Here is a 13,408-nt window from a genome sequence, read left to right as displayed (position 1 = left end):
TTCTGTTAGTGATGCCAATTAAAAATAAATTGAAATATATTTAGGTAGAGACAGCTGGGTCCTGAACCTTTGCAAAGCTTATTACCTGGGAGCAAGAGAGGCACTTGTTTCAATCAGTGTCTTAAGCGAAACAGCGTATTATCAGAATCTCAATTACGTGATCAGCAATGTATCACTGACCCCTCCAAATAGAGGCACATGACTCATGAAAATTGTAAATTATGTGATTATCAACATTTCCATATTTAACAAATTCAATTAAACCAATTCATCCATGAATGATGCAGTAAGGATGTTGAGTTGCAATTTCAGGGGTAATAATGGAATGTGCACACTTTTCAACTAATACTTTAACTTTGCTTCCCCATGATTGCTATGTTGAGCAACCTAACTAGTGGCTTTTAACAGGATTATTCCAAAAACAGGCCAGGGAAGGTTATCAGTGATATTTTGTGAAGTTACCCACAGGGGATCTTCCGCAGGTATAAGCAATTCTAGCTTCTTACCCACCCACCCCAGAAATATCAGCAGGCCAGGATGATATCCAGATTGCCTAATATTGTACTGACCTCGGCCAGTATGATGTATCTGAATGTCTGATCCCACGAGTAAAAAAACACTAGCAAGATTTAAGTTCAAGCTAACCTCCTTGAAAGGCTGCAAACCATCCAAAAGCTTTAAAACGTATGTTTACACAGACAGTATTCAAAGGTCTTGCGGTATAGTGATAGTGACACTATCCCTTGGCCAGGAGATCGAGACCTAAGTCTCACCCCTGCTGGAAATGTGTCATAAAGTATTTAAACAGAATATTTTACAATTCCTGCAGCTTAAAGGCTAAACTTATGCTGTGTGAGAACAGTAAACAAAGACTTAATTAATTCGCATGAAATTTCTGTGATTTTCAATTTAAATACATTTGAAATTCTAATGCTTGCCATTTTACTGAAATTATTATCCAATTAAATACATTAGCATCCTTTCTCAAATAGGATATAGAGATGTTTAACTAGTGTTAGTTAATATTATTGAACGTTATTGTGTCAATGTGTTTGTGTGCATGGCTAATATTTCTGGCATGAATACTCCTTGGATGGTTATTAAGCATTCTTTTCTCATCCTTATCATTAACATATTGGGCTGGATTTTATGGGGATAGGTACTCTGCACTCCTCCCAACCCAGAAAGTAAATTCCATCATCAATGTAAGAGTCAAAGGCTGGCTTTTCCATAGTGAGGTGGGCGTGTGTGTGTGTCTGTGTCTGTGTGTGTGTGTGTGTGTGTGTTGTTTTATCGATGTAAGTCAGTGTGTATTGGTGTGTCAGTGTGAGTCGTGTTGGCGTGTGTGTTTGTGTGCGCGCGCGTGTGTCTGTCATTGTGTATGTATGTGTTGGTGTGTGTCTGTCTGTTTGCATATGTGTGTGCCTGTGTGTGTGTCTGTGTGTGTGTCTGTGTGTGACTGTGTGAGTGTGTGAGTGTGAGAGTGTGATAATTGATTTTGAATTAGACTATGTCCCGATCAGGGAGAATGTCCCTCTCTAGGTGTATTGAGATTGTAATGAGGTTAGCCAGGTGGACCTCAGAGAATATGAGTTCCCTGACTGGGGCTGTTAACCTGGTCTAATTAGGGAGCCCTAGCTGACAGATAAGTACAGGAGTGTCAGAGGTTCAGTTCAGTTTGGGAGTTGGTTCTGAGGGAGCTGGATCAATGTCTAGGGCTCTCCATGTATAAATAAAGGATGACTTAGTGACAGGATACCAGCCTCTGTGAAGTTATTTCAAGAATCCTACCAACAAATACATGTGGTTTGCATCTCCATCTTCTTATCTGTGCCAGAACCATGGAGTAGCCATTAGGGGGACTTCATGCAACTCCAGAACAAAAATGGAGGAGACTTGATTTCCAATAAATTCAGGAGTTTGGGATGTGCCTGCCTGGCAGACCCCATCATGGGGATGGAAGAGGCTGTGGGTCTGGATTTTAGAGGTGAGATGGAGAATCAGGGCTCCACTAGTTGAGGAGTTGTACCTGTTCTTTGCAGTAAAACCCACTTTAAGCCGAAAGAAAACATGCTCATTTTTCCTTCAGAAATTGCTGTCAGCTATGATTGTTAATTATTATGTCATGTTTGGATATGCACAATAGTCACTTGATCTCTCTGCAAACCAATGAAAATATCTAGAGAAGGAAGACCATGAGGCAGCATTCTGATCAGCATATGAATGATCTGAGCAGATCCTGTGAACAGAGACCGCTGAATTGCTTTCCCGGTTCTCCTTCCATCCATAACACCGATGTTTTACTTTCTGATGTTGTGTGCGAATGGGAGTTTTTAATAAGATTAAGAGTTTTAACCAGTACATTTATATGCTGACTGCTCATAATCCTTTATTTAGAGCTAAAATCTATTTACTTCTAATAAATAGTAATTATTATTAAGTACAGAAACCTGGTCTATGCTTTCTAGCATGGATCAAAAAGACAGCGAGATGGAGGAATTTTGCTTCCATCTATAGAGTCTTTCATTTCTGTGATAGCCTTGAGAATAGTGGGTTTGACCATCAGAGTGTTACTCCAGTGGGACCCATAACCCTGTTTTTTTTTCAGATAAGAATCCAATTACCTTTTGAATGGCTTGATTGAACTATTTTAGTAAACCTTCTCTCAATCTGTAAAGTGATTTTCAATGATTTATGCTCATCTACTCAAAGGTTCTTTTCGACTTGTATCTTTCATTTCATACTGTCTCTATCTTTGCATTGAACTTCATCTGCCACCAGAATGCTGAATTAATCTGAATTAGTGAAAACATTTCTCTTGGAACCAGTAAAAGTGTTAAATACCTTGTCTTTTCAATGGTACCCATTTGTTGGTGAAGGTCTATGAGCTCCATGAGTTGTTTCTGCAGGGCCTTCTCTTTTCCTTGAATCTGTCTGATAAAGGGATGTTCCAGGAGATCGGAGATAGTCGGGCGGTGTTCAAAGTCTTTAATGAGGCATCTTTAATGAAGCAGCAAAGAGAGTTTTTTTAAAAATCACCTTAACCAGCCTAACCTCTTCTATGGAAAGCAAATGCTTGTCTTTCACCTTGTGTTTTTTGTTATTAATTTATTAAGTGTCTCCAGCTTTTTAGTAGTAGTAATAAATGCATGCCTAAAAACCTTCAAAAGAGCACACACTGCCAGTCAAATTGCAAAAACCAAACATTATTAAAAGCTAGTTTAGATGACAGGAATTTATGCACAAAACTGTCTTAAAATGCATGATGATATTATGGTGGATGAATATTAACCTATGAGTGCTTCAGATATTTGTTTTATGCTCATTGATAAATTGTTTCAAGAGATATGTTCAACAGCAGAAAGAGCAGCATTCCATATTTTATATAGAGATGCTGTTACAATTCTCTTTTTGAGTGTGTTTGTAATTCACTGTGAGTTGCAAAGCCCCTTTACATTTTTGAACAGCTGATGGAGGAATTTCATATAAATATGATAATTGTCTGTTTGCTACTGTACAATTCAGGGTGAATATACTAACAACTGAGATAGACAGATCTCTGATCTCTTAAAGAATCAAGAGTCATGGGAAATGGTTGGGAAAATGGAGGCCAATGATCAGCCTTGACCTGATTGAATGATGGAGCAGGCTCAAGGGACTATATCATGTACTGCTGATCCTATTCCTTATGTCCTTAACATTCTAACTTGTAGAAATGTAGGATCTTTCAGAAGCAGATTGGACAGTGAAAGTGGATATCTATCACAGGAAAATTTTCACCTCGCAGCAAAGCTTTGTATTCTGGAAGCATTTACCCAGACCATGATCACCTTTGTGCCAGCTATCCTACATTGTTTATAGATTGTCCATCAATACAGGCCCTCAACTGAAAGCCCAATCAGCATTCCAAAGGGGAAAGACTCTGCATTATCTCTACTACCTCAATGTGCAAACATCTTTCATTAATGTTATCATATCTTAGGAACAGTCTGTTCAATGAATTTTACCACTAAAATCAAGTACTGAACGCGAGATGGCAGTCACTTATAATGACAGTTCCCTCACAAAGATATATGAACATAGAACATAGAACATTACAGCGCAGTACAGGCCCTGCAGCCCTCTATGTTGCGCCGCCCTGTCATACTAATCTGAAGCCCATCCCACCTACACTATTCCATATACGTCCATATGCCTGTCCAATGACAACTTAAATGCACTTAACCTTAGCGAATCTTCTACCGTTGCAGGAAAAGTATTCCATACTCTTACTACTCTCTGAGTAAAGAAACTACCTCTGACATTTGTCTTATACCTATCTCCCCTCACTTTAAAGTTGTGTTCCCTCGTGTTTGCCGCTCCCATACTTGGAAAAAGGCTCTCCCTGTCCACCCTATCTAACCCTCTGATGACCTTGTATGTCTCTATTAAGTCACCTCTCAACTTTCTTCTCTCTAACGAGAACAGCCTCAAGGCCCTCAGCCTTTCCTCGTAAGACATTCCTTCCATACCAGGCAACATCCTAGTAAATCTCCTCTGCATCCTTTCCAAAGCTTCCACATCCTTCTTATAATGCGGTGACCAGAACTGTACACAATACTCCAAGTGTGGCCGTACCAGAGCTTTGTACAGCTGCAGCATAACCTCCTGGTTCTGGAACTCAATCCCTCTATTAATAAAGGCCAAAACACTGTATGCCTTCTTAACAACCCTGTCAATCTGGTTGGCAACTTTCAGGGATCTGTGTACATGAACACTGAGATCTCTCTGCTCAACTGCACTCCCAAGAATCTTACCATTAGCCCAGTACTTTGCACTCCAATTACTCTGTCCAAAGTGTATTACCTCACACTTGTCCACATTAAACTTCATTTGCCACCTCTCAGCCCAGCTCTGCATCCTATCTATGTCTCTCCGCAACCTACTACATCCTTCGTCACTATCCACAATTCCACTGACCTTAGTGTTGTCCGCAAATTTACTAACCCACCCTTCTAAGCCCTCATCCAGGTCATTTATAAAAATGATGAACAGAAGTGGACACAACACCAACCCTTGTGGTACGCCACTAGTAACTGGACACCAAGATGAAGATGGTAAAAGCAATGACTGCAGATGCTGGAAACCAGATTCTGGATTAGTGGTGCTGGAAGAGCACAGCAGTTCAGGCAGCATCCAAGGACCTTCTTGGATGCTGCCTGAACTGCTGTGCTCTTCCAGCACCACTAATCTAGAACCAAGATGAACATGTTCCATCAACTACAACCCTCTGTTTTCTTTCAGCAAGCCAATTACTGATCCAAACTGCTATGTCTCCCACAATCCCATTCCTTCACATTTTGTATAATAGCCTACTGTGGGGAACCTTATCGAACACCTTGCTGAAATCCATATACACCACATCAACCGGTTTACTCTCATCTACCTGTTTGGTCACTTTGTCAAAATACTCAATAAGATTAAATTGGCACGACCTATCCTTCACAAAACCGTGCTGACTGTCCCTGATCAATTATTTTTTTCTAGATGGTCATAAATCCTATCTCTTATAACCTTTTCCAACACTTTACTAACAACTGAAGTGAGACTCACTGGTCTGTAATTACCAGGGTTGTCTCTACTACCCTTTTTGAACAAGGGGACCACATTTTCTATCCTCCAGTCCTCAGGCACTATTCCTGTAGACAATGATGATTTGAAGATCAATGCCAAAGGCTTGGCAATCTCTTCCCTTGCTTCCCAGAGGAGCCTAGGATAGATCCCATCGGCCCAGGGGACTTGTCTATTTTCACACTTTGCAGTATTTCTAATACCTCTTCCTTGTGAACCTCAATCTTTCTAGTCTAGATGCAAGTATCTCTGTAAATTCCTCACCAACATTTTCATTTTCTTTAGTGAACACTGTCGAAAAATATTTATTTAGTGCTTCCCCTATCTCCTCTGACTCCACACACAACTTCCCAATATTATCCTTGGTTGGCCCTAATTAGGGTTAACCCTGATCCTATCTGCCAACAATTTCTCATGTCTCCTCCTGGCTCTTCTGAGCTCTCTTTTTAGGTCTTTCCTGACTTCCTTGTAACCCTCAAGCGCCCTGAGTTTTCACATTTTGTCCTAACATAAGCCTTCTTCTTCTTGACCAGGGATTCCACTTCCTTAGTAAACCACGGCTCACGCGTTCTAATCTTCCTCCCTGCCTGACAGGTACATACTTATCTAGGACACTATATGCCTCTATTTTAGTTAAACTATCACAGCTATGTACACCTCCATTCATTAATTTTCACTTAACATATGTCAACTTATCTCTTTCAGTTAATTGACCTAATGGTGATAAATCCAACACTGAATCCTGCAAATCTCTCTGTGAACAACAGTACATTGCTCATTATTGCTGTTCCAAACTCTGATGAAGAACTAACTAGCAATTTGTGAAGAAAGTTATTGCTTTGGCCAGATATTAGGAAGACAGACAAATTTTAAAAAGACAAAATTGCATCTTGGGACAAGGAGGGGTAGATGTCTTTGCCACAATTCACCAAACCCCAGTAACTCATAGAAATCCAAAGAATTGTGTAAAGGAGTACAATTTAAGAATTAGGAATAGGAGTAACCCATTTGGCTCCTCAAGCATGCTCTGCTGTTCAATAAGTTCATAAATTATTTGATCAAGGTCTCTCACCTCCACCATTGTATCTGTGCCCCAGCATAACCTTTGATCCCTTTTTCTATCAAGAAATGAATGAAAACCCTGGATACTGCAAAGGCTATAGGCCCCGACAATTCTAGCAATAATACTGAAGAGTTGTGTTCTTGAACTAGCCTGTTCACCATCTACAAAGCACAGGCCAGGATTATGCTGCAATACTTTCAACTTGCCTGGATGAGTGCAGCTCTAACAACACTCAAGAAGCTTGATACCACCCAGAACAATGCAACTTGCTTGATTGGCACCACATTCATCATCATCAATATTTACTCATCTCACTACCAATGCACAATGGCAGCATTGTGTACCTTTTTTCTTTCACTTATAGGAGGTCAGCATTACTGGCTGGCCACCATTTATTGCCTGTCCCTAGCGTCTCTTTAGAAGGTCAAGTTGAGCTGACTTCTTGAACTGCTGCAGTCCACCTGCTGTGGGTTGATCCACCCCAATGCCAGTTAGGAGGAAATTCCAGGATTTTGTGAAAGAACTGCCATGTATTTCCAAGTCAAGGTGGTAAGTGGATTAAAGGGGAAATTGGAGGTTGTGGTGTTCCCATGTATCAGCTGCCCATGTCCTTTTACATGAAAGTTGTCATGGATTTGGAAGATGCCGTCTGAGGATCGTTGGCAAATTTCTGCAGCACACGCTGCTGTCGGTGGTGGAGGGAGTGGATGTAATGCCAATCAAGTGGGCTGCTTTTTTCCTGAGTGATGTCAAACTCCTTGAGTGTTGTTGGAGCTGTACTCATCCAAGCAAGATGGGAGTTTTCCATCACACTCCTGACTTGTGCCTTGTCAGGCTTTGAGGAGTCAAGAGGCAAGTTACTTGCTGCAATATTCCTAGACTATGACCTGCTGTTGTAGCCATTGTGTTTATGTAGTGAGTCCAGTTCAGTTTTTGGTCACTGTTAACCCACAGCATGTTGATATTAGGGGATTCAATGATGACTATACCATTGAAGGTCAAGGGCAATAGTTCAGTTGTCTTTTACTGGAGATGGTTAGAGTCTGGAATTGGTGCGGCCTGAATGCTACTTGCCACTTTGTCAGCTCAAGTCCATATGTGTCCAGATCTTCTTGCATTTCAACACAGACTGTTTCAGTATATGAGGAGATTGAGTGGTGCTGAGCATTGTGCAATCATTGGCGAACATCCCCATTTCCAACCTTATGTTGGAGGAAAGGTCATTGATGAAGCAACTGGAGATGGTTGGGTTTAGGACATGACCCTGAGGAACTCCTGCTGAGATATCCTGGAGCTGGGATGACTGACTTCCAACAACCACAACAATCTTCCTATGTGTCAGGCATGACTCTAACCACAGAAGAGTTGCCCCCTGGTACCCAATGATTCCACTTTTGCTGGGACTTCTTGAAGCCACACTCAGTCAAAAGCAGCCTTGATGTCAAGGGCTGTCACTCTCACCTCACCTCTGCAACTCAGCTTTTTTGTCCATGTTTGAACCAAGGCTATAATGAGGTCAGGAAGTGAATGGCCCTGGTGGAACCCAAACTGGGCATCACTGAGCAGGTTATTGCTGAGCAAGTGCTGCTTGATAGCATTGCTGATGACACTTTCCATCACTTTACTGCTGATGTTCTTATGTTCTTATAACCGAGAGTAGACTGATGGAACAGTAATTGGCTGGGTTGGATTTATCCCGTTATTTGTGTACAGGACCTACGTGGGCAATTTTCCACATTGTTGGGTAGATGCCAGTGTTGTAATTGTACTGGAACAGCTTGGCAAGGGGAGCAGCAAGTTCAGGAGCACAGTATTGTGGAATATGTGGAACCCAGTATCAGGCATAGTCCTTGCAGCATTCAGTGTCTTGCTACAAGATAGCAATGTCGTAGAGTTCCTAAGCTGAATCTCGTCTGTTCTGACCATTTCTTTCTTCTTTTTCATCTTTTCATGTTTTGTATCTTTTTCTTTGTTTTGTTCCTTTTCTCTCTACTTTCCTTCATTCTTCTGGTGGACTTGATGAACTCCTGATCTATGTAGGCCCAGCACGGACTCATGCCCTCCTCGAGGAATCCCAGCATGGATTGCCACCCTCCAAGGAATCCTAGCACAGACTCCCTCCCTCCCGGTGGAATCCCAGTGCGGTCTCATGCCCTCCTCAAAGAATTCCACCCACCTCAAGGAATTCCAGCGCAGACTCACACCCTCCTCAAGGAATCCCAGCACGGACTCACACCCTCCTCAAGGAATCCCAGCAGAGACACACACCCTCCTCAAGGAATTCCAGTGCAGACTCACACCCTCCTCAAGGAATCCCAGCAGAGACTCACACCCTCCTCGAGGAATCCCAGCACAGACTCCCTCCCTCCTCGAGTAATCCCAGCAGAGACTCACACCCTTCTCGAGGAATCCCAGCACAGACTCCCTCCCTCCTCGAGTAATCCCAGCATAGACTCCCTCCCTCCTTGAGGAATCCCAGCACAGACTCACACCCTCCTCGAGGAATCCCAGCACAGACTCACATCCTCCTCAAGGAATCCCAGCACGGACTTCCTCCCTCCTCGAGGAATTCCAGCATGGACTTCCTCCCTCCTCGAGGAATCCCAGCGCAGACTCCCACACTCTTCGAGGAATCCCAGCATAGACTCCCTCCCTCCTTGAGGAATCCCAGCACAGACTCACACCCTCCTCGAGGAATCCCAGCACAGACTCACATCCTCCTCAAGGAATCCCAGCACGGACTTCCTCTCTCCTCAAGGAATTCTAGCATGGACTTCCTCCCTCCTCGAGGAATCCCAGCGCAGACTCCCACACTCTTCGAGGAATCCCAGCATAGACTCCCTCCCTCCTTGAGGAATCCCAGCACAGACTCACACCCTCCTCGAGGAATCCCAGCACAGACTCACATCCTCCTCAAGGAATCCCAGCACGGACTTCCTCCCTCCTCGAGGAATTCCAGCATGGACTTCCTCCCTCCTTGAGGAATCCCAGCGCAGACTCCCACACTCTTCGAGGAATCCCAGCACAGACTCCCTCCCTCCTCGAGGAAATCCGAGCGGACGCATGCCCTTCTTGAGGAATCCTTCACAAGTTTGTTTATCCACTACTATTTACAGTTGGCTGTGGCAGGACTGCAGAGTTTAGATCTGATCCATTGGTTGTCGGATCACTTATCTCTGTCTGTCACTTACTGTGTAAGCTGTTTGGCATGCAAGTACTCCTGTTGGTAGCTTCACCAGTCTGACATCTCATCTTCAGGTGTGCTTGGTCCTGCTCCTGGCATGCCTTCTGAACTCTCCACTGAACCAGGGATGATCCCTTGGATTAATGGTATTAGTTGACTGGGGGATATGTCAAGCCACGAGGTTACAGATTATGCTGGAGTACAATTCTGCTGCTGTTGATGGCCCATATGGATGTCCAGTCTTGAGTTACTAGACCTGTTCAAGGTCTGTCCAGTTTAGCATGGTGATAGGGCCACACAACATGAAGGAGGATATTCTCAATGTGAAGGAGGGACAGATGTCAGTAAGAGCAACTATATAAGGGCAGCACGGTGGCTCAGTGGTTATCACGGCTGCCTCACAGCACCAGGGTCCCGAGGTTCGATTCCAGCCTTGGGTGACTGTCTGTGTGGAGTTTGCACATTCTCCCTGTGTCTGCGTGGGTTTCCTCCAGATGCTCCAGTTTCCTCCCACAGTCCAAAGATGTGCAGGTCAGGTGAATTGGCCATGCTAAATTGCCCATAGTGTAAGGTACATTAGTCAGTGGGAAATGGGTCTGGATGGGTTACTCTTCAGAGGGTCGGTGTGGACTTGTTGGGCCAAAGGGTCTGTTTCCACACTGTAGGGAATCTAATCAGATGTATCTGCAGCTGGCAGATTGGTAAGGATGGTTCAATCTAGGTTTTTCCCTCTTGTTTGTTCCCTGATCATGCTGATAGTCTTGATGCTATGTTCTTTAGGATCTGACCAACTCGATCTGTAGTGCTGCTGCCAAGACACTCTTGATGATGGACATTGAAGTCCCCCACCCAGAGTATGTCTTGTGCCTTTGTCATCACCAGAGCCTCCTCCAACTGTTGTTCGACGTGAAAGAGGACTGATTCATCAGCTTGGGTAGGACGGTACGTGGTATTCAGCTGGAGGTTTCCTTGCCCATGTTTAACCTGAAGCCACGAGACTTCATAAGGTCCAGAGCAAATGTCGAGGACTCCCAGACTAACTCCCTCCTGACTATATACAACTCTGCAGCCACCTCTGTTGGGTTGTCCTGCCAGTGAGACAGGATATACCTTGGGATGGTGATGGTGGTGTCTGTGACATTGTTTGGAAGGTATGATTCTGTGAGTATGACTACGTCAGGCTGTTGCTTGACTAGTCTGTGAGACAGCTCTCCCAATTTTGGCACTATTCCCCAGATGTTAGTGAGACGGACTTTGCAGGCTTAACAAGGCTGTTTCTGCCATTGTCTTTTCTGGTGCCTAGGCTGTTGCTAGGTGGTCTGCCCAGTTTCATTTTTTTGAAACTTTGTAGTGATTTATATAACTGAACGGCTCGGAAGGACATTTCAGAGGGCAATGGAGAGTCAACCACGTTGCTGTGTGCCTGGAGTTACATGTAGGCCAGACAAGTGAGGATGGCGGATTTCCTTCCTTGAAGGACGTTAGTGAACCAGATGGATTTTTTCAACAATCCATGATGGTTTCATGATCATCAGTCGATTCTCATTTCCAGATTTTTCTTTGTATGCAATTTAAATTCCACTATCTGCCAAGCCAGGATTCAAACCAGGGTAGCTAGAACATCAGTTGAGTTTTTGGATTGTTGTCTAGCAATAATACCACTAGGCCATCTTTGTGTTTGAGAAATATTGGTGATCTGTCTTCTTGAACTGCTGCAGTCCATTGAATTGAATCAAATTAGATTTATTGTCACGTGTACCAGTGTCACAGTAAAAAGCTTTTTCTTGTGAGCAATCAAGGCAGATCACATAGTTAAGTAGCATAGATAAGTAAATAATAGGTAAACAGCAGCAAAAACAAAAACGTAGGTACAGGCGAATGTTAAGGATTTGTGGGTCCATTCAGTATTCTAACAACAGTAGGGTAGAAACTGTTGTGAACCCGACTGGTGCGTGTGTTCAGGCTTCTGTACCTTCTCCCCGATGGTAGAGGCTGTAGAAAAACATTGCCAGGGTGGGATGGATCTTTGCGAATGCTGGCGGCCTTTTCTTGACAGCAGGCCTGGTAGATGGATTCTACAGATGGGAAGTTGGCCTTTGTGATTGTCTGGGCTGAGTTCGCCACTCTCTGTAACCGTCTCTGATCTTGAATGGTACAATTGCCATACCAGGTGGTGATACATCCAGACAGAATGCTCTCAATGGCGCACCTATAAAAGTTGGCAAGTGTAATTGCCATCATGCCAAATTTCCTCAGCTGCCTGAGGAAGAAGGGACGCTGTTGGGCCTTTGTAACAAGTGCATCCACATGAAGAGTCCAAGAAAGCTTGTGTTGGATAACCACTCCTAGGAACTTGACACTCTCCACTCATTCCACCTCTGTGCTGTTAATGTGTAGGGGGGAGGTGGGGGGGGGGCATGAGTAACATCCCACCAAAAGTCAATAATGAGTTCCTTGGTTTTGCTGGCCTTGAGAACTAGGTTGTTTTCAGTGCACCCTTTTTCCAGGTCTTTTGTTTCGTCGCCATCTGAGATTCGACTGACTATGGTGGAGTCATCAGCAAACTTGTAAATGACATTAGTCTGGTATTTGACAATGCATTCATGGGTATACAGTGAGTACAGTAGGGGGCTGAGTGCGCACCCCTGGGGGCTCCAGTGTTGAGTGTTAGCGATGATGAAATCTTGACCCAATCTTCACTGATTGTGGCCTGTGGGACAGGAAACTGAGGATCCAGTTGCAGAGAGTGGGGCTTAGTCTGAGATCACTAAGTTTAGTAATCAGTCTCGAAGGGATAATACTATTGAAGGCTGAACTGTAGTCAATGCGTAGGATTCTCACGCAGCTGTTCTCAGTGTCAAGATGTTCTAGGTAGGAGTGAAAGGCAAGTGATATGGCATTTGACATGGATCTGTTGATCCAATAGGCAAATTGGAGTGGGTCAAGAGTAGTGGGGAGGCTGGAGTTGATTAATGCCATGGCCAGCCTTTCAAAGCACTTCGTGACCACCAAAGTTAGGGCCACTGGGTGGTAGTCATTGAGACATGCTGCATGAGCCTTCTTAGGCACAGGAATGATGTTGGCCCTCTTGAAACAGGCAGGGACAGTGACCTGCTGCAGGGACAGGTTGAAGATGTACAAGAAGACCTCTGCCAGTTGATCTGCACATGCCCTGAATGCACGGCCTGTTACTCCGTCTGATCCCATCGCTTTCCTTGGATTCACACGAAGGATAACTGATCTGACCTCTGATCCTGTGACTGTACTGCAGGTAAACCAACCACGCTCTTCGAGAGGGAATTCTAGGATTTTGACATAGTGACAGTGAAGGAACAGTGATGTATTCCCAAGTCAGGATGGTGAGAGGCTCGGAGAGGAATTTGCAAGTGTTAGTGTTCCCATGTGTCTGCTGCTCTTGCCTTTCCAGACAGAAGTGGTTGTGAGCTTGGAAGGTACTGTTTAAGGACCTTTGGTGAATTTCTGCAGTGAATCTTGAAGATACTGCACACTGCTGTTACTAAGTGTTGGTGGTGAAGACAGTGGATGCTTGT

The 13,408-nt window shown here is 43.9% G+C and overlaps 1 protein-coding gene across 4 annotated transcripts in view; it reads right to left on the bottom strand.

Annotated features, from left to right (window-relative positions):
* The window catches only part of myo3a (myosin IIIA), a 444,520-nt gene that overhangs the window by 223,488 nt on the left and 207,624 nt on the right, over positions 1 to 13,408 (bottom strand). For all 4 annotated transcript variants that reach the window (XM_072575981.1, XM_072575982.1, XM_072575984.1 and 1 more), the window contains exon 9: positions 2,845 to 3,000. In XM_072575981.1, coding sequence (XP_072432082.1) covers positions 2,845 to 3,000 — 156 coding nt within the window. The remainder of the gene's footprint in view (positions 1 to 2,844; positions 3,001 to 13,408) is intronic.

Source organism: Chiloscyllium punctatum, chromosome 8 (assembly GCF_047496795.1).
Source record: "Chiloscyllium punctatum isolate Juve2018m chromosome 8, sChiPun1.3, whole genome shotgun sequence".
NCBI classification, from domain to species: domain Eukaryota; kingdom Metazoa; phylum Chordata; class Chondrichthyes; order Orectolobiformes; family Hemiscylliidae; genus Chiloscyllium; species Chiloscyllium punctatum.
The sequence above is the reverse complement of the archived record's forward strand: the minus strand, read 5'-3'. Positions and strand labels throughout refer to the sequence as shown.